Source organism: Patiria miniata, unplaced genomic scaffold, assembly GCF_015706575.1.
Source record: "Patiria miniata isolate m_02_andy unplaced genomic scaffold, ASM1570657v1 HiC_scaffold_11, whole genome shotgun sequence".
Taxonomy (NCBI): domain Eukaryota; kingdom Metazoa; phylum Echinodermata; class Asteroidea; order Valvatida; family Asterinidae; genus Patiria; species Patiria miniata.
The window spans coordinates 5,453,281-5,474,171 of record NW_024037049.1 but is presented as its reverse complement, the minus strand read 5'-3'; the positions used below and the strand labels follow the sequence as shown (position 1 = coordinate 5,474,171).

Genomic DNA, 20,891 nt, shown 5'->3' with positions numbered 1-20,891 from the left:
TTTGTTTGTTCCCTGCTCATTCATGAACTGTTTCATTAAATCCAGGATTATGTGGGAGCAACCAATGATTTCTTGGATTCGATTCGAATCAACAGACACCAGCCTGACATATATCATCTCCTAGGCCTTGCCTTGTACCATCAAGGCAAAATAAAGGCAAGTAGCAATAGAAAATCATTGTTTGTAAAAATGTTTACATCATGTGAATATGTGTAGAAGACGCAAATTTAAATATGTATTAAATGTTATTGTCGGACTCACCATTAAAACAACCCCTCAAATTTACAATTAAACATTCGGTAATTTATTCTTGTAACGGAAATTGCATAACATTTGTTTTCCTGATATTAAAATTCAATTTTATTCAATTTTATATTATTTAAGTTCTACATTAATTAACACACACTATATGCTGAAAACTCACTCAGTTTTTTATTTCAACCAACATTTGTGGATATGTATGCGTTTGTTGTACTGTTTTCAGGAAGCCATCAAGTACTACAATGAAGCCCTCAAACTGAACACCAACTTTGTAGACTGTCTACGAAGCCTGGCTCATGCTTACAGGTAAAGCAGGTTGTATTCAACTGTTGTACATAATTAGAGTAATGCAAGAATTTATGAAGAACAAATTAACATTATCCACCAGGATACTGCTTAAGGTTCTACATGTATTGCCTTATATTCAGGCTGTTTTGGGGCAATGGGTGATTTGATCAACTTTGCCTTCAAATACAGGTCTAGATTTAGAAAAGAATCTATTACATGAATTTTACAGTGTAAAGTTGTGCGAATATCCATTCCTTAGAACTGGCCACCTTGATTTTTTAGATTTGTGTATTTCAGGTCAATCCAGTCAGAGAGCTGCTTGCAGCAGTCTTATTCAGTTTCGTGTTTCAATTTACTGTAATTTATGTACAGACATGCCCCTACAAGCTTGATTGTACTTCTGATATATTACCCTGGTTTTGATGGAAGTTAATGCTAGTGAAATTGAAAGTAAAACTGAATTAAAATATTGAAACCCAAAAATAGAAAGTTAAACACGCAAAAGCTACAATATTCTGGGAACTGTTTATGCTGGAGCAGCTGTAACACTGAAACACCTAGTCCTGGCAAATATGATAGAACAGGGTGTGTTCATGAAAATGGAAATTTTGTTAGCATAAAAATAAAAAAGCCTGAATAATCACTTAAAACTGGCAATGTGAAGTTAGAATATAAATATTGGACACAAGGATTTATTGTAAGGATTGTATTTAAAATTTCCATTACATGGGCACTTTAATTTAAAAAAAATCGTGCCCAAAGGTACACATTACAATCCTTTAATGTGCGCTTGAAGCCCCATGTTTCAGAATCACCCACGTGATCTTGATTTTGACTAAATTCATATTCCTATCTTCAAACCTAAAATGTAATCAATATAAATCACCTGAAAATGTAACTTGTTGAACTAAATGATTATATGTGCTCATATAGTTTCATATATACAACCACCTTTTAATATACAGTTTTAAAAGCAGCTTTGCTTGATAAATAAACACAAGCCTAAGTCGTTTACCACAGCTGTATATGAAGAACAGAACACCTGTTCAAATTGAAGGTTTTGTTTTCCACTCTTTATTCTTTCCTTAGTATCACACTAAAAACAAGAACTTCAATTATTAATGGACACCATTCTCATTTGTAATAATTTCACGAAATGGACTGATTTAAGGGCTATTAATTTATAGCAGACATCGTTCCACGGATCTGTTCAATGTTTCGTATCCATTGATGCTGGAATAACATGAAAAAAATGCAGTATCATTTTCAAATGTGAAAGTGCTGCTCACGGAATCCATAAGTTATGGGGAGTGCCCCAGTGCCAACTCTGTGGGAATCTAATTACATACATATACCTAGTTTACCTGAGCATACGCAGGAAATCAACAGCTGGCTCTCGGCCATTAATGGATGTAGTATTTGAGAAAACTGTTTGTTCTCAGTGATGGTCAGGTCCTAACCCCTCTTAATCCCTTATCCTTTTTTCTTGAAAATGATAGCATATCAGGCACTACGACTTCACAAGATGCTTCATACTATTATTTACTTGCAATCAAGTAGACTATTTCATAATATTTTGGCAGTTTCATTTTTGAGTTTTTGCAAATTTTGTCCAAACTGCTCAGGTGTATCCTAAGTGCTGATTAACACAGAAAACTGACTTTCAGACTTTTGTATTCAGCCAAGGCTTCATGGTTTTTTATCCCCCTGGCTGTAAGCCGGGGGGGGGGGGGGGGATATTGCGATAGCGTATTCCTTGTGTGTGTGTGTATGTCTGTATGTATGCGTGCATTTTGTTTATGGTGTAAAATGAGGACACACACGTGCAACATCATCAGTGAATCGAGGTCAGAAATCGAGACGTGTACAAAACCAATGAAAGCTGTTGCGAAAAAGTTTGAGTACAAACAAAAGAAAAGGGAAAAGGAACACAAGAAAATCCTCGATTTACACCATAAACAAACATGACTGTGATGTGTGTATTATGATTTGGTTAGGTAAGGTTAACTCTGGTCAGCATGATAACTTGAGAAATACTTTACTTCGGAACTTCAAATTTGGTTTGTGGATTGTTCTTGATACCGGTAGTCTTAAGAAGCCTATTGATTTTGGGGCTGACAGGTCAAAGGTCAAGGTTACTACTGCTAAAACAAAAGAAATCTTGTCAACGCGATAACTTGAGAAATATTTTACTTAGGAGCTTGAAATTTGGTTTGTGGGTTGTTCTTGGTAGTCTTAAGAAGCCTATTGCCTTTGGGGCCAACAGGTCAAAGGTCAAGGTCACTTTATTGCTAAACAATAGAATTCTTGTCAATGTGGTAACTTCAGAAATACTTTACTTAGGAACTTGAAAGTTGGTTTGTGGATTGCTCTTGGTAGTCTTATCAAGCCTATTGATTTTGGGGCCGACAGGTCAAGGTCAATATTGCTAAAATAATAGAAATCTTCCATTTTGGTTAGGGACACTGACTTTATAAAAAAAAAACTGCCAGCATGCCAGGGGGATTGCGCAAGTCTTACTTGCAGTATTTTTTTTTTTTTGCAGGGAACTTGGTAATTTTGATAAGGCCTTGGAGAAGTTCAACGCAGCCCTGTTGATCAACCCTAATCATGTACAGTCGCTGCAGCTGCGAGGTAGCTTGTTGTACCAGGCAGGTTACCCTAAACAAGCACTGCCTGACTTTAAGGTAAATGACCTGCTGTTAAGGAAGCTGGGATTCTAAGCTAAAGGTTCTGTGCTTAACAATGTGGTCTGCAATGAAAATACGAAACAAAATACTGCGAGGTAAGATTTTTTTGTGAAAAACAAAAACATTGGAGAACAAAAGATGGTATAAAGGGGGGGGGGGAGATTTTCCAGATTTTCCACAATTTGTGGGTTTTAAAGAAAAAATGAGAACATTTCAACATTGTTCTCTTTTTGGGTCACAGAATCATATGAAACAATTGCAATGGGCAGATTTTAGGTGTGACTTTTTAAACAAATATATATCTATGCTACAGATAGCCTCCTTTGTTGTTAAATATTTTCTCAGATTCCCCCCCCCCCTCACCCTCTCAGCCCTTCAAAGGTTATTTTGAAGGAATGAATTTTCTTTTCACTCTTTCCGTAGCCTTGAATGCAATACCGTGTATGTGCTGTATCATCGTGTGGGCATTGCTGGCCATAGCTTACCAAGCTCCACGTCACACAAACACGGTGAACCCTGATCCGTTGTACGCACACAGCCCGCATGCACACCACAGTGCGTGCACACCTGTAGTATCTAGAACTGCCCCGGCCCTGTGTGGAGTCGTAGCCCGTGCATATTCCGAAGGAGCACAGCCTTGATTCAACTATAACTTCTGGGTTTTGCGGTTATGTTAATGAGAACGAGCTGCTTACGATCGAACAAAATCTGATTGGACACGCAATGCTGTTTAAGAATGTTTGTCGTGGGTCACGTGGCCAGCATTGGGTTACCAAACTAACCATCATTGATCTGTGGCGTGATTGGCCATTGAGAAACATACATTATTCATAGCGGGGTAATTGCCATATCCTCTCCCCCCCCCCCCAATTTCCCTCGGAATCGCAATGTAAAGTAAAGAAAAACATAAAACCTGGTAGTTACAGAATAATCAAGGCTGTAATCCAAGGTGACTCGCACATGTACATGTACACCCAAGTGTATGCGGTCTGGGACTCTCACATGGGGGCAGTGCATATACATGTTATGTATGTACAGTATGCACTGTGGGCATTGTGCATGCGATGGATCAGGGTTTCGCCGTGTATGTGGAGTTAGCCTGGTAAGGCCAAAAAAAAAAGTCTCCGGTTTCTAGCCATGCGCGTCGGCAAAATGAAAACGTTTTTTTTTCAATGAAAGATGATGTCTCAAAACCGCCAAACTCACTGGTTTGACTGGAATCCTCCTGCTGCACAATTTTAACGTGTTTTTAGATTGGGTTATGGTCGAGAATAAGCTTTCTGTGGCCTCTCTGGACTCCCATATATTTGCACTAAGTTTAGTCGGGCACCATTTGCAGTTATCAGCCGACATTTGAAGCAAAAAAATCAGGTAAAAAAAAAAAAAAGCCGCGTCGCCGCACCACTTTTTGGGCAAGCTCCATACCAGAAACCGGAGACCTTTTTTTTTTTGGCCTAATAGGCTAGCTATGGCCAGCGATGCGCGCACAGTTATTCAGCACATACACAGCCTTGCTACTCTTTCCTCAAAAGAAAAAAATTAAAGGATAATAATAAACAATGTGCAATGACATCAAAATTAAAACAAAATCAATGGTGTGCCTCTCTCACTTGGGCTCTTAAACGATGTCAAAAAGCACCATCTATGTACTGTTCATTGCTGGAGCTCATACTCATCAGTCTTCTTCTTAAACTTCACTTCTTACAGGCCTGTACCTCCCTAGAGCCACACAATAATGTGTGTCAGTACATGAAGGGACTCTCCTATGCAGCATTGGGCCAATTCTACAACGCCATTAAAGTCAGCACTAAGCTCAAAGTACTACACATGCCTGAGCCTGGAAGCAGTGAGCAAGATCGTGTCTTGTATGTCAGAGGTTAGTGCAGACACACTTCAAAGTAAATTTTGGGCAGCAATTGTTATACCACTGTTAAAGATACGAAGGATCGTTTGCTTTTTGTTCCCTTTTCTCACTTGAAGCAACAAAAATGCTCAAAATCTGAAGAAGGGCGCCTAACAACTAACCTGCGGCACTTTCAGCTCTGTGGATGTTACACATTTTGAGAAAGCAGAGGGAACCTATGCACAATTTTATTCAACTCGTAAAGTTTCCGTTGCATATTTTGAACCACTCCCTGTCAAGATACAGTCCCTAAATCAGCAATTGGGACGTGATTCGCATTCAGGCGGTAAGGATTCTGGTGATTTTTGGCATTTATGCTGTAAGCATGGACCACTGATCTCTGTTATTGATTGATACACGCTTACACCGTGAGGTGGACATAGTCCATTTACGGATTAAACCAACTACGAACCAACAACACGGTCTGACTAATGAGGGCAGTATGGAAAAGTGTGCCCATAAATGCCATCTCCAACGATTGTTTACATCTGTATGGCACCATTTAAAATGAAATAATTTCACAGGGTATTTGATACCAGTCCTATCTTCACTTTGCTTCTGTCATTAAATCGGTAGGTATTTTTCCGGATAATAGAAAACAATCCTACGTGGCTAAGCAGCACATTTATGTTCTTCAAACGTAAATGGATCAATGCAGATATGAACAGAGAGTTGATGATGAGATGTGGTTTTGTTTGTTTTTGTTTGCTTGTTTGTTAGAGTTTTCCCGTTACCTCCATGCTCACCTTGATATACCAGTTTATGCGTACAGCATTGATGATGATCTTGATGGCGCTATGAAGGATAGATGGATCAAAGGCAAACCATTTGAGACCAAAGGATATGTGGAAATGCCAGGCCTCTCCCCAGAAATTAGGTAGGCAGCTCATTTTGTAAAGTTAACATAAACAGCACTGTGTGCTGAAACTACTTTGAAGATTGAAAACTTTGAAGGTTGATTTTGGGGTTCCATATTTTTGCATATTGAACTGTATTGTGAATGTTTGAATTTAACAAGTACAGAGTCCTTTAACATTTTTGCATGATGAATTACAACAGTGGAATGTAAATGTAATAGTATTTAAAATCCTTAGCAGTGTATGTTATCTGTGTCTGTGAAAATGTGCTTTTTCATTCCATAAACATGACTTTTGATGGAATTATTTACCAACAACATTTCAGCATGTTTAAACAGATTTGTGGTTTTCTTCAGAATAAGCTCAAGGATTTTTCATCACATGTATATGTAATGAAAAGTAACACAAGATTTTGCTCTACACTGATGTCATTTTATAAACACTGTGTACTCGGTGCTTCCTGAGAGCTTATAAGGAAGGCAATCTCTGTTGATGGGACTTTAATCTATCCTGCTTACTAGCACAGGTGTCTTACCTCTTGGCCACAAAGCTGTTTTGTGTAATTTATTTATTTAACTTATTTATTTATTTATTACATTTCTTCACCCAGGATATGTCCAAACAGTTTAAAAGTGGTTTCTATTGGGGCCCTGCATACACTACAAATGACTACACACATGTACAGATACAATACATTACCAATACAATACAATACAATATAATAGTAAAATAAAATCATATGGGATTAATGCATAATTGTTAAGCAACTATTATAAATGTTGTTAAACTATTATAACTACATATACAGTGTTAAGCAACATCGCTAACAGGCTGTACTATATAAAGGTGAGTTAAGTAAACACAAAGAAGTTTGGATAAAAACAAATAGATGGCTATATATTCACTGATTACGGGAGGGGCGAAAACCCGTGAAAAACCCTTTTGAGAGAAAACACGAGGAAATTCCCATCCGACTCCTTACTATTATGGCAACCAAGTTTGTTAACTCCGTATATCAGCTCAGATTAAATTTGTGTAATCATTGAAGACATCGAAACATACTTGTATATTTGCAGAAATATTACTGACTGAACGTTTTAAGTAGTTCAGATTTGAATGAGGTTAGAGAAGTCAGGCTTCTCAACTGTACATGCAAATTATTCCATGTGATTGTACCAATTACAGCAAAGCTTGAGGCACCAATGATCTTGCACGTTTTTGGCTTCCAGTAATGACTGCTTGTTTCATGTACTTTCCAGGCAGTAAGTCAAGTCTCCATGCGAATGCCAAATATGGATTGTTATTCAGTCACGCTTCCACTACAGCTTATTCTATGAACTTGTAGCCATTCTGAATCAGTACAATTGTGTGCACTCATGGACCAGCTTTTCTAGGCTATCCTTGTCTTGTTTCTTGGTTCCCAGTGATGTTGAGGACCTGGACTTCTTTGAGCTGAGCAGCGCAGCTCAGAAGTTGATTTGTCGGGCAGCGCCGTTGGGTCGGTTAGGCCAGGTGGATGCTGAGGGTTTCCTTCCAAACCAGAGGGCTCAGCTAGCCATGGGACTAGCTAGTATCCAGGTAGCACAAACCATGACGACGGTATGGGAGAAAGCCAGCATGAATCGAGTCTTTAGGAACAGCCAGGGTAAACGCTTTGGATGGAGGGACCTGTTTGACTTAGCTGTCAAATGGAGGAGGTAGGTTAAGAATTTTCTATTTGTTTTGTGTATGGATGGACTCCTTGCATGAATAGTAATTGGGGCTCAATGACCCTTTTCAGAGAGGGACACACACCACGTGGGTTTACTGGTTTGCGCAAAGTTTTGCACTACAAATTTTACACTGTTATTTCTCTTGTGCCACAGGTCGTTGGTGCGTTTCAGTGTCCCTCCCCGTGGTCTCCCCCAACTCTCTTGTTGTAACTGTTGAGGGGGTACTTGTTCAAGGAGTCCATATTCTTCATGAGGTTTTTCATTTAACTTTGCAAATTATCAATTTTTTATCCTATCTATCCATTTTTTTGCAGTACTCCATGATTAACCCTAACCCCTAGGCCCTTGTTGCTTACAACCATCCTCAATCCTCCAAAATCCTCCAAAATTTTTCAACTCCGCCTAAATTTTTCAAAATTGTCAGACAGTCCTGCCTCAAAATGCATTCATCCTCAATCCTCCTAAATCCTCCTCATCCCAAAACTTTGCACTCGTGTTTAAATGAAGGATAACCAACGCCAAATCCTTCAATATCATCAGACAGTCCTGCCTCAAAATGCATTCATCCTCAATCCTCCAAAATCCTCATTTGATTCAATCACCATTCATCCTCAATCCTCTAGAATCCTCCAAAACCGCCAGGAGGATTTTGGAGGAGTGAGGTGGGTTAGGGTTAAAGGGACATTACGGCCTGGAATGTGCCCAATTCGGCTACAAAATGCATTTTAAATGGAATGATATCAAATAGAATGATATTTAAAGTAGAATATAAACGTCCACACAACCATCCTTTAATAACTGGGAATGTTTATGTTCTTCTTGTGAGAACCTTGCAAGAACAAATTTCAGGGTCACAATTTTGTCCCTCAAAAATCGAGCTGTTCAGTGCTAGTTGTGAACCAGCCGCACACTGGTTCACACACTGTGGACGTGTAAGAAACAACATTTGTGTATTTGTAATGTGTGTATTATGTACCACACACACAACTTGTACGCTGCATTGAATAGACACAACTTGAAATACGTATGGGTATGCCACAAATGTCTGTCGCGTCCGATGTAATTCAACCGTTTTTTTTTTTAGTCTTTTCTCGGGCACGATAAGACATTAGGTTTGTTTCCTTTCAACCGGACCTTTGAAGTGTTATAAGTAAACAATCCAAAACATGAAGTTTTCAGGGATTTCAGGCAGTAATGCCCCTTTAATGTTTGGACACCAATCCACTGTTACTTTACATGGGTTTGATGTCTTAATTTGTGCCATATGTTTATTGCACAGTGTGGAATTCAGAGCGTCCTTGCACAACTGTCCAGTGAGTCGTGGTTAAAGAGATCCATGAATGCATGTTTCGGACCCAAGCCTGTTGAAGATGGTTTTCTCTGTTTATCCATTACTTTCTGACATTTTGTTATCGCCTCACTGCTACCTCATGGAGTTTCTTTATTGCAATAACTATGTTAGTAGGATTGTACAAGCATTGGCAATTAGAGGCTGTGCAGTATGTACCTCATTGATGCACGTATTTAGATTTGTGACTGCTTGATTCTACCTCCTGGCATTATTATCAGAGATTGCTTTTGGTTGTATACATGTACATCTCATGAATAGCGCAATTTGTACTTGAAGAATTTCTTGTCTGTGCAGACTAGTGGATCTAGATCAACCTGTCTTATGGATTGACATGATGCCAACGTCCAGTGTAGAGGCAGGATTTAACAATCACATGAACCTTCTGAGGGGCCAGGTCTTCAACATCCGATTCAGCAAGTACTTTGATGTTATCTTCAATCTCACCAAGAAAATGGTCCTCCAGCACAAGTGAGTGCATGTCTAGTGAAGTCTGTTACACCATATTAGATTGTGGAATCGTTCTCAACACTTTTGAGTACATTTTCATTATCGCTGCTTTGTTCAACATAGCTAGAATAGACCGTGCAGGCAAGGTTGGTGATGTTGCCTGGGGTGAGGCATGTCAATGCAGATCGGCGCACATGTTAACACAGACATTCTCATTATCAAATACCAAAGCATTGGACTGCTCAATAATGCATAGGGGTTTTAAATCAGTAATAATATGTATTTTAATACAGAACTGACATTTTAATGATCATCTTGTTATTCTTAAAACTTGTTATAAAAAGTAATAACATGGTATAAAAAAATGGTTGCGTGCTGTGATATAGTGCATGTTTTTTTTTACACCTTTGGGGAAAATGGCACCCTAGGCTTCCCCTTAGGCGTACAAAAGGCCATGGATCCCTCGGGTGTACATGTACAAACTGCCACGGACTACTTCACAGCAGACAACAACTTTTGTTATATCCTGTGCTTGGATACTGTAATTTCATTGGTCTAGAATTTTCTATAAAAATGCATGTTACTCACTAATATCCATTTTTACGTGGAGATCAGTGATATCGCACTGCATTCATTGCGTGTGTTGCGTGCACGCATGGAACCTGCCAGGGCGCTAGCTTCACGCAATAAGACTGCAACAACTGCTGAGTCTCATGTCCGGCAAACCAGCAGGACATCAAAACTCTCAGTTATCAAAGGCTATACATCGCAGTGGTTTTATTTATTTCTCACACAGTTAGTAACAACCATTTATCTTTTTGACTTACTGGCACGATATAACAAAACAGTTGTTGACTGCTGTGATGTGGGATATGCCGTTTTTAACCCCCTGGTGCGCATAGCACCCGAGGCGATTGCACCTCTCGGGTGTTAAAAACATCATATCCCACATCACAGCAGTCAACAATTGTTAAATGTTTTCAAGATAATTATATTTCTTTCATGAATGCATGACGCTTGAAAATTTTGTTAAACTTTTACTAAATTAAATATGGATTCCCATCCTTAGTACATGCCATGACACGGTCAACAGGTCGATCCACTAGGCCCGGCCCTAGGATGTTACTGACCTATCACAGCCGTGATTTATGTTTGACATGCGTGCACAAATGTCTGACATGCATGCACTTGCATATGACACATGTGTCTAAAACATGCAGTGTGGCATTGGGGAAGCGCACATGTTCTTGTTCATGTGTGTAATGGGCGGGGCTCAACAGATTGGTCTATTGACTGTAATATTGGAAAAAGGAACTCAAGTTTCTTCACGAGTAAACTCAGTGAAGCATAACCAGTGTCTCACCCAAGGCAACTCAATTACTAATGAGCCCTGATTTCTCACCAGCCTTTACGTCAAGTCCTCGCGAGCGGAGGCCAAGTTCCAATCAGCCCTGGAGAAGGTCAACAACTGCGAGGATCTACTCAAGCTAGTCAAGAAGCAGAAGGTGGGTGATGGCACGGTGCCTGGCTTCATGGTGTCTACTAAGATAGCTAGCCAGAGGGAAAAGGGCCATAAGCTAGAAGGATCCATCTTCTCACTGACTGGTGACATGTAAGTAAGGCTGTGTCTGCATTATTTGGCTACAGCCAGTAATTACACACATGCCTATGGAAGGGGCTGCAGCCACGTCCCATAGACTAGTGTGCTATTCCCAGCTGTAGCTAAGTAACTTAGACGCAGCCTAGCATTCGGATCTCTAACAAATGATTATCTTATTAACCCTAACTTCCTAGGCAGTTTTGCTAGGGTGCAACCTCAATCCTGCAAAATTCTCCAACTGCCTCGACGTAAAAATAGCATACAGCCTCAATCCTCCAAAATCCTCCGTTCTTTTTTTAATGTGGTCCTTGTAGGGGTGACCACTGCTTCTGCAATCCTGCAAAATCCTCTGGCAATCACTGTCAATATGTTGAGGCAGAGCCAGTGACATCCTGGAGCAGTGCGGAGGACTTCAAGTATAATCTAGGCCTAAATTTATGCACGGCTGAGCATAAACAACACAAGTTCCGGCCCAAGACCTTGACACAGTGCATCCTCCAAATCAGCCACACATTTTTGCCATATATAGCCTCAGTCCTGCAAAATGTTCCGTTTTGCAAAGAGGATTTTGGAGAATTTGGGAAGGTTAGGGTGAAACATCAGTCTACCTACACTCGCCTCCTCATGAGAGCGCAAAATATTTCCTGGAAGGAACATAAGACAAAGGTGGAAATATACCGCAGCATCCCACCTATCTCAACTACAGCAGCACAATGCCGAGCCTGCTTTGCCGGCCACTGCTACAGAGCCAAAGAGCAAGGTGTCTCCGACCTCATCTGCTGGAGATTGCCTTGCCCCAACATGGAGTGTCATGGCCTAGCAGTTAAGAGCACCGGACTCATGCTCTGGTGTTTCAGAGGCAACAGTGGCATGGGTTCGAGCCCGGGCCCGGACACTTGTGCCCTTAAGCAAGGCACTTAACCATTATTGCTTCGTCCTTTGGACGGGACGTTAAGCCGGAGGTCCCGTGTGTTGTATAAGGCCTAACGCACATAAAAGAACCCAGTAACACTTATCGCTAAGAGAAGGGGTTTGCCCCGGTGTTTCTGGCCTCCTAGTTATACTCCCTTGTGGAAGTCCTTAGGAGAAGAACCAACCAAGTACCAACAGAGGGAGGAGACCCCTCAACTACGTTGACACTGTATGCAATGATGTGAGCCAGCACGTTGATGACATCACCACGGCCATGGCGGACAAGAGAGTCTGGAAGAGTATGGTTTCATCCATCTCGGCTGTGGCCGCCTAATGGTGATGATGATGAGCAATCAAGTGCTGCTTGAATGAGGGAAGACTAACAATGCTTGGGCTCTGAACTTACATATGGGTGGTTTGATTTCACATTAAAGTGTGATTTAAAATTAATATTTTATGTAAAAAAAAAATGGATCCCGAAATGGTCTTGAAGGAAGTCTTTGTGAGACCCTGACTCTGAAAATCGCTGTGTGTTGTTTCCAAAACAAAAAAATAAATGAAGAGTTTATTCCAAAATGCGATGAATACCATTTTGTTCCCTTTTAGAATCCTGCCCTCTCCTGGCATGCCTGGTTGCCCAAAATCAGTTTCGACGGATGTTATAAAGTTAAACACAATTTCAGAATGCAATAAAACAAATAAATGAAGTTAAGAAACAGCTGATGTAATTGGTTTTATTCTTTTTTTTCAAATGGATGCATATCAGGTTTTGGAAATAAAATCTTCAAATAAACCTGTATTCTTTCATCATGTAATGACACTGTATAGGCTCATTATTAGATTTTTCTCTGAAAATTGAAGAAAGAAACGTAATTTAAAAATAATGAGGTTTTGAAAGGCCCGGGAATTGTCTCCACATCAACACTGGTAGGGTTTCACTGAATGCAACACTTTAGAAAATTAAAATGTATGTGACCTAAATGTATGTAACATGATCCAGCTGAAATAAGCCACACGCCAAAAAGACCAATACTAAAATGATAAGATGTCATCTGAAGTTTCATTTCATTAGAATTTCATTTTGAAGCATTATGTCAACATCCAGTTTTAGGAAAATCACCCTAAATGTCAACCTGATTAAAAAGTGGACGTGATCCAATCATTAAATGTGTTAGATTTATTAGCTTAAAAGCAATACATACAGAAGCTTGTGTTACTTGATAGCTGTCTAAATTTGTTATTCACAATTTCCAATAATGAGGTTTTTAAAATTCAAGTTTCCAGCCTGGATTTACGCCCACATTGGCTAGTTGTATTTTCCCAACTTACCGACGGCTTCCTGAAAATTCAAATTCTGTTATACATGTGCTGAAATACAGGTAGTACCATGAGAAAATACAATCCGAATCAAAAGAAAGCTTCACCGGGGGATGGTCTGTTCATAAACCTAGCCTGTGGTGTAGATGGCCTGTAGTCATGTGTATAGAACCATGACTGGTTATTTTGTTTTCTTGACATTATAATCAACTAAAGAAGTATTTACACATGCCCTGTACATCAAAGCCTCAGCACGCTATCCTTAATCCAGCAACATGGTCAACGCTCCAATTTCTTGAGTTATCCACAAAGTATATTAAGTTGGTAATTCTTCCCCCCCCCCCCCCCCCCCCCTTTTGGGGTGTAATTTTACAATGTTGATTTCCTGTAATTTTTCATCCTACTTTTTGTTGTTGCTGTTTTGTAGTTCAGGCAATGTGCTGTTTTCCTTAGACACAGCAACAACCAAGCAGCGGACGGATCAGTTCCACGCAGAGATTGATTACATCTGGATGTTGCTGACCGAGGAAATGAGAAAGGCCCACATAAATAAAGATTTGGTGAGTTTGGCTATTAGCCTTAGCCACAGCCACAGCCACAGCTTATCTCAGTTTATAGGGATGCAATTTCTCAGATGTGTCTAGCTGAAAATAGATGTGCGAGGAAAAAGTCAGTTCAGAGCCAGTCAAATATGCATCACAGGAATTTTGGCATATTTTCATTTGTTGAGCAACAATATTCAGCTGCATGCAGTTTGCTTTTGGTCATCAGGGTTCGATTTTAGCGGTAGCCCGCTAGCTAATCAAAGCAGCGGCGGGCTAGTCAAACTTTTCCTTAAGTAGCCCGGCTGGCGAGTCAAAATTATTGGGCTACAGTAAAGATGAAAGGATGGGAAAAAATAAAGCATTAAATTCAGAAAGCAAACCTGTATCAATTTGTTAAATTATTGGATCTGTTTATTAAAACACTGACAAGACACACGTTTTACATGAATGCACATTGTTGTTTATGAGACACTCTACAAAAGAAAAGCATGCGGGCTAGTGAAAATGCCCGCGGGCTACATGTAGTTAAGAATCTGTTTCAGTAGCCCGGCGGGCTAGTGAACAAAAATAGTTAAGGTCGAACCCTGAAGGCTTTTGGTCATCCAGAATCAGCTCTGTGCGTGGTGTGTTTATTGCGTTTAGGTATGGTTGCGGCGTCTTTAAGTTGTTACTGAATTGGTTAGGTCTTTGGTCATGGCAAGCTGATGTATCGACAGTAAGTCGATATATTAACTCAAATATCTCGGCTTTTTGTTGTTATTCCATCCAATAAAGGCAATTTATTCTGTAGCTAAAAGTCAAGTGATTTGCATGGCATGCTCTGTGCCAGCTGTGCATTGGTTCATAAATGCTTAGAATCTGAATTCAGAGCTTTACCGAAAAGCTGCATCAGATTAGAGGAGGATTTTTTACTTTGCTTTGGTAAAATGGATAGAAAGAGGTTCATTTTGAGCATTCATTTCTGCATTTGATCTTGGTGCTTTCTGAACCATGTTCACTTCAATTCAATTCAATATTTTATTGAAAAAACTTTAAAAGTGAAATTCGTTTTCCCAATGTGCACATGAAAAACAGTTCACATATATATACTTTAACACATAAGAATTAACATTATACGAAAATACCATTACAAAAATATATATAAAACACCATTAAAAAATCCCTCCTTTGGAAAAAAAAAACAGTTTGAAAACAAAAAGGTAAGAATCTATAAAATAAAAAAAAAACTCATTGTAAAAAAAACAATTGAAATCTGCATACTGAAATGCTGTGTTACTTATTTAAAAAGTTCCAATCTGAATATTCAGTCTTGTGTATCATTGCTGTCTTTCCTTCAGGATTCGGACTCGGTCATTCATCTGATTCTCTCCATTGTCTACTACTTCTACAACCTCATGCCGTTATCAAGAGGCTCTAGGTGAGGACAGTGCTTGGTTATGGTACTTCCCTTGTGATGTGTAGCACACTAGCCAAAGTCTACCATGACTAACTACCAGAGCAAATTTGTTCCTGACACAAAAGTCGAAAGGCCAAAATTTCCTTTTTTTTGCCTTTTTTAGGGATGGACATAGGACTGGAGCATGATGTTAAAAAAAACATCAAATTTCACAGCTTCAAAGTTAATGAAAACCTTTCTCAATTTCCCATCTCCGTTGTGCATATTCTCCAAGCTAATACCAAACAAAGGTCAATATTTTGCGCTGTAAGTGCAGTACATATTGACTTTGCTATCAGTCGCCATCTTTGTTTTGTTTGCTTTAATTTTAGTAACAATAAATGCGCTTAAGATCTTCTCATGCGCATCCCTGTTGAAACAAAAGTGTGCACCTAAAAATGGCATGCATTGCAATAGGATCTATACATTCATGCATGCCTGCTTTGGTTACATTGGTTTCCAGCTCCGTTGCCTACAGTGTGGCCGTGGGTCTGATATACGCCATTGGGCAAGAGGTCACAGGTCACATACCCAAGGGCAATATTGTGGATGTGGAGGCATTGCTGTCTGGAGGTCCTGAGAACTTCATCTCCCTCATGAAAAACTGGATGAACATCCGCGGGTAAGCAAACACTCACTCGGATTCTTGGGATGCCGGTTTTGTAGCTTTAGCTGAAAATCCTGATTTGTCACGTTTTTGTTGTTGAAAAAATGCCAGCATTCCATCCTTTCACAGGCGGAAAAATAAATCTTCATCATTCATGTTAGATACATGGAGAAAATAAAATGTAATAAAAACCTAGCTACATGTCGTCATTTAACCAATATGAAAATTTGTTGCATGTTTGATAGTCGCTCATGAGCCATTAAGAAAATTGGTTATACACTATAAGTGTTGTCAGTGTGCTAGACTCATACTGAGTGTGCTTGATTCTTGATTAAACTGAAGCTTTCTGCATGGACGTACAGCATTTTCGTACAGTGAACGATATTTTGCAAGCCAAGTGTACTGGTGTGCGAGTCTCTGATCATTATGCATGCGCCACTCCATGACAAATGCCGTGCTATACACAAATGTATGTATTGTATGTTCATTGTCGACATACGTAACGCATAGTCAAATGGTGATTGGGAATATATCCTCCCCATCCAGTGGCGTAGCCACCGGGGGGGCGTGGGGGGGGGGCGACCACCCCCCATGAAACCTTGTCGCCCCCCAGTCGCCCCCCCCCCCCCCCCCCCCACTGAGATTTTGAGTTTCTAAAAAAATTATCATTGATCTACATGACGCCATGGGCGTCAATCCTGGGGGGACAGGGGGACTGTTCCCCACCCCCCCCCCCCCCCCCCTCTCGTTTCGCAAAACTTATCTATGGAGTCTGAAGGTGTAGTAAATACTCTACACAATGGTCTTTATCCCATCTCATTTGAACACCCCAGTCCAGAGATACAGCTAATTAAATGAAAGGACTTGAATTCCAAGTCGGGCCACTTGGTATCTAGTGAAAGGCATTCACATGCCAAGAAGGTGAACATCGACATCGTGCATGAGCTGCCAGGCTGGTCATTAGTCTGCTCCCTTACATATTGCGTCAATTAAAAAGCGTTTACAGGTTCCAGATACACGACCATCGCTCCCTCAGTCTGGCTTCTAGACGCTTAATTACAAAATTTCAACACTGTCTGCAAATGGTGCCCGACTAAATTTAGTGCAAAATATATGGGAGCCCAGAGAGGCCACATGAAGCTTATACTCAATCGTAACCCCATCTAAAGCACGTTAGAATTGTGCAGCAGCAGGATTCCAGTCAAACCAGTGAGTTTGGCGGTTTTGAGACATCATTTTATATTGAAAAAAAAAACCTTTTTACTTTTGCTGATGCGCAAGGCTACGGCGATGCGCACGCAGACCAGAAACCGGAGACTTTTTTTTGGCCTAACATTGATTTGTTTGTTTCCTCCATATTAGGAATCCATCCAAGGGCAGTGACTTAGCACCTGTGTGTGAAACCTTTCCCACATTGAGGGCAATGCTGGAGGCACTGAATGCGGGATCCAGAGCCTGCACTATGGCAGGCATGTAATATGCTCCAAACTCATATATTTTTATACCAACTCACGGCACAAGTTTTTATTTTGTGAAGTTTCTTTAAAAAAAGAAAGACTGTTTTTAAATGGAGCTAGCTTCTTTTTTAATGCTGTTATAATAAAATGACTGTTTGATGAAATTTTTTGTATTGACTTTATATAGGCAGGTGTTGGGGTTTAGGGCCATTACATTTTTGTTTTAATTCCAACCAATTGTTACTGGTACCTGTGCATTGTTAAGTACTGAAATATCCACGGTTGACTTCTCAAGACATTCGTGCCTGGGAGGTAAGATGTATCCATTGAATTGTCCTACTGTGAAATATAAAGCCGCTGGTCGCTGAAACTTTGAAGGTTTTGGGTTTTACAGAAACCTTGCATTGTCAAGTAAAGACAAATGAAGGTGTATTTTTACAGTGTTCTCAAAAATAATTATATCTACTGAGATGAAATTTTGACGGGTTAGTTTTGTAATTACCTGCTTGAGATTTATTGTATTGTTGTTCCTTGAATCGACAACAATACCTTTTATTGAAAATGGTGTCCATCACCTGTGAGTGGGGTGCATGAGTAAGTAGAAGTTGGATTCAAATCCCTGCAACCCCCCCCCCCCCCCCCCCCCCCTCCATAGCACTTTACAGTGCTTATGACATTGGTGAAGAAAACCCCTTAGTTCAATGAACTTACATCACCCAAGCACGAAATTCCTACTAGTGTTAAAGTGTAATGTGCCTCTTTTTTGTCTTGCCTTTAGCAATGTTAATAGCATATTGGTTGGCGCGGTAATCGGTATTTTTTCTTGGTTTCTTCAGGTTTAAACAGTGGTTGAGGGTTCTCTATAGCCATTAAGAAAATATTCCTGTTTATCTTCAGTATATGTTCATAAGTTCACAGCGGCTTTGCTCATTCTGCCCGATTTGTAATTTCTTACTTTATGATTAAAAGCAGTGTCTTTTCCCCAGCCCTACACTCAGAGCGTGCTGCAGTAGGGTGTGTGAATGGAAACATTTTATACCTTTCTAAAATTGGGATCCCATGAAGCTTACTAGCCTTTAGGTAAGAAACAAATTCTGCAACCGAATTCACAAAACAGTGCCTGACTTACACTTTGGGTAGCATTTACACAACAAAGTTGTCGGGCAGCTGCACAGTATTCCTACCATTAATTTGTTACTTATGCTACGTACAAATGACTGCATAAGTTATGCCATTATTTGTTGTCTCTGTAACATTTTCATGAAGTGTCACATAACTTGTTGCACAACTTATGCCATGAAATGGTGTGTCCGTGGAGTTACTCCATTATGCAAAGTTTCATCAAATTGGCTGCAGGCCTTTTTTGAAATTGAAGTCTCCATGATACAGGGTAATTGGAAGCCCTTGGTTTCAGTCAACGCTTTGATATGATGCGTGGACTATTTGTACTACGTTAGTTCTGTGATGAACCCCAAAAGAAATAAGCTTTTGAGACCTTTATGTGATTTTCTGTATGAGAGAGAAACATTTTCCACCTTAGACTTAAGATTATTGAGCACTATGGAAAAGTAGTTTGAATCCCTTTAACAAATTGTGTGTGGATGATGAGAAACAGGAATATTTTTTTTAATTGGCTGATTGTAAAGAAATATTTCAGTGTTTATACAAATATCCGGATTGGCTATACTTTTGGTCTTCTTGCCTGTATGTTTTGCTACATAAAAGCTGGTGCTATTTTTGTCTGCTGAAAATCTGAATAATGTAGAGAATGTAATTATGGATGTGGATTGACTGGCAAAATGGATAAATCATGGGCAAGTAATTAATGTTTTTACTGTAGATGAAATATTTGGATCACATTAGTTCTTGATAGAGGTCACCCCATAAGGGGTCTTATAAATGTTAAAAGTCCAGAAGAGGACAAAGCTGAATCCCAAGCAATTCTAGACAGATTAGGATTGGGTCATTCTATAAGCTTAGGGTCCAAAGTGCGACATTTTCCTGTCCCTGTTACCTCTTCTTTGTAATTTGCCATCAAGTATATTTAACCACTTCGCACCGGGATTATTTTTTCCGAAAATTTTGATTTTTCGCAAAAGGCAAAATTTTCCAGCCAACTTCTGATATACAGCCAAACGCCACAAATACTGATTTGTACGATATTTTTTGCCAAAACCTTATATGTTTCAATACTCCGGTGTGTGCGCTGGAGCGTAAACTGTACAACAATAGGCCGTGCACAACGGCCAATTCAAGATCAACACGCGGTCCGCCTCCACAGACTTCACAGACTTTGTGTGTGTGTGTACAAAAACAGCCAGTGCCTGTGTACAAAAATAGCCAGTGTGAACTGATTAAGAATGACTTCATAAGAATGACTTCAGACAATTTTGTATTTGTTGGGTAGGTTGTTTGCTATTCATAATCACTCTAGCAGGAATGCATTAAGGAGTGCATCAGAATTATAAAATCAACGATGTCAGGAAAAAAAGTTGGACTCTAAATTTATAGAATGACCCATTTTCAATGTCATGCAACACTTGCTAATATACAAATAATGAATGTTTGTGAGTGCAATGGTAAGAATAATTTCATGGGGTGACAGATGGGGTAATGGAACATTCCATCTGTCACCTCATGAAATTATTCTTTCCATTGCACAAATGTGAAACATTCATTATTTGTTTTATACAACACCTGAATAAATCCTCGTCATCTGATTGGTCAGAGCCACCAAGATTGTGACCATGCAATGGAACTTTCATTTACCATTTATTTTTGTGGTGCGGCCAGGCCCGCGCATTGGGACGAATAATTCAATGGCACATGATCAATGACCCACCAATCAGATGAGGATTATCAGGCGTTGTGTAAAAGGTAATATAGAGATATCTATCATTCCTTAAACAAGGTAGTCTTCCTCTGTCAACTATTGTGAGATACCAGCAAGTAATATGAGAGAACAAAGTGACCAATACCCTGTGTGAGTTCAATCTCAATAGTATTTGGCATACTGCCACATTTTAACATTGAATGCTCCAGACTTCACTTGATTTGGAGTCTCGGTTTATAGCAACATAAGAGGAACCCAGCTCCAATTGACCTATCGCGGTAGAATCGCGTTAGAAACGCGTCAACACAGTTTGTGAAATATTGTCCAATTACATGATATACAAATGGACGCGGAACAAACAAAATTTGGTGTACAAAAACTCCAAAGGGTTGTCTAAGGGGCGTGGCTAACTCGCAAACGGCGGTGATAGGTCAATACATGTGAACATGGCAATAAAGACACCAGTATTATCACTCCAGAATTAGCAGTTGCTGGCATAAGGCTTTCTCCCGTCAAGTGGATTTAGTTGCATTAAAGTTATTCTAAAATTGTACTTTGCAACATAATTATTGAATAGAAGATTATATTTTTCAAAATTCACAATGAATATTTGAGTATCTGAAGTCCATCCATACATTTTTTTGTTGAAATTTGAGAGAGGTATTTAAGTGTATAT

At 39.6% G+C, this 20,891-nt stretch overlaps 1 protein-coding gene across 2 annotated transcripts in view; it reads left to right on the top strand.

The window, feature by feature from the left end:
• LOC119742891 (tetratricopeptide repeat protein 13-like) overlaps positions 1-20,417 on the top strand; it is a 32,903-nt gene extending 12,486 nt beyond the window's left edge. For both annotated transcript variants that reach the window (XM_038219143.1, XM_038219152.1), the window contains exons 8-19: positions 46-156; positions 485-567; positions 3,095-3,236; positions 4,947-5,115; positions 5,863-6,019; positions 7,424-7,696; positions 9,357-9,530; positions 10,915-11,121; positions 13,766-13,898; positions 15,221-15,300; positions 15,782-15,940; positions 17,288-20,417. In XM_038219143.1, the coding sequence (XP_038075071.1) occupies positions 46-156; positions 485-567; positions 3,095-3,236; positions 4,947-5,115; positions 5,863-6,019; positions 7,424-7,696; positions 9,357-9,530; positions 10,915-11,121; positions 13,766-13,898; positions 15,221-15,300; positions 15,782-15,940; positions 17,288-17,402 (1,803 nt within the window). In that variant the 3' untranslated portion in view covers positions 17,403-20,417. The remainder of the gene's footprint in view (positions 1-45; positions 157-484; positions 568-3,094; positions 3,237-4,946; positions 5,116-5,862; positions 6,020-7,423; positions 7,697-9,356; positions 9,531-10,914; positions 11,122-13,765; positions 13,899-15,220; positions 15,301-15,781; positions 15,941-17,287) is intronic.
• Positions 20,418-20,891: the final 474 nt, after the last annotated feature.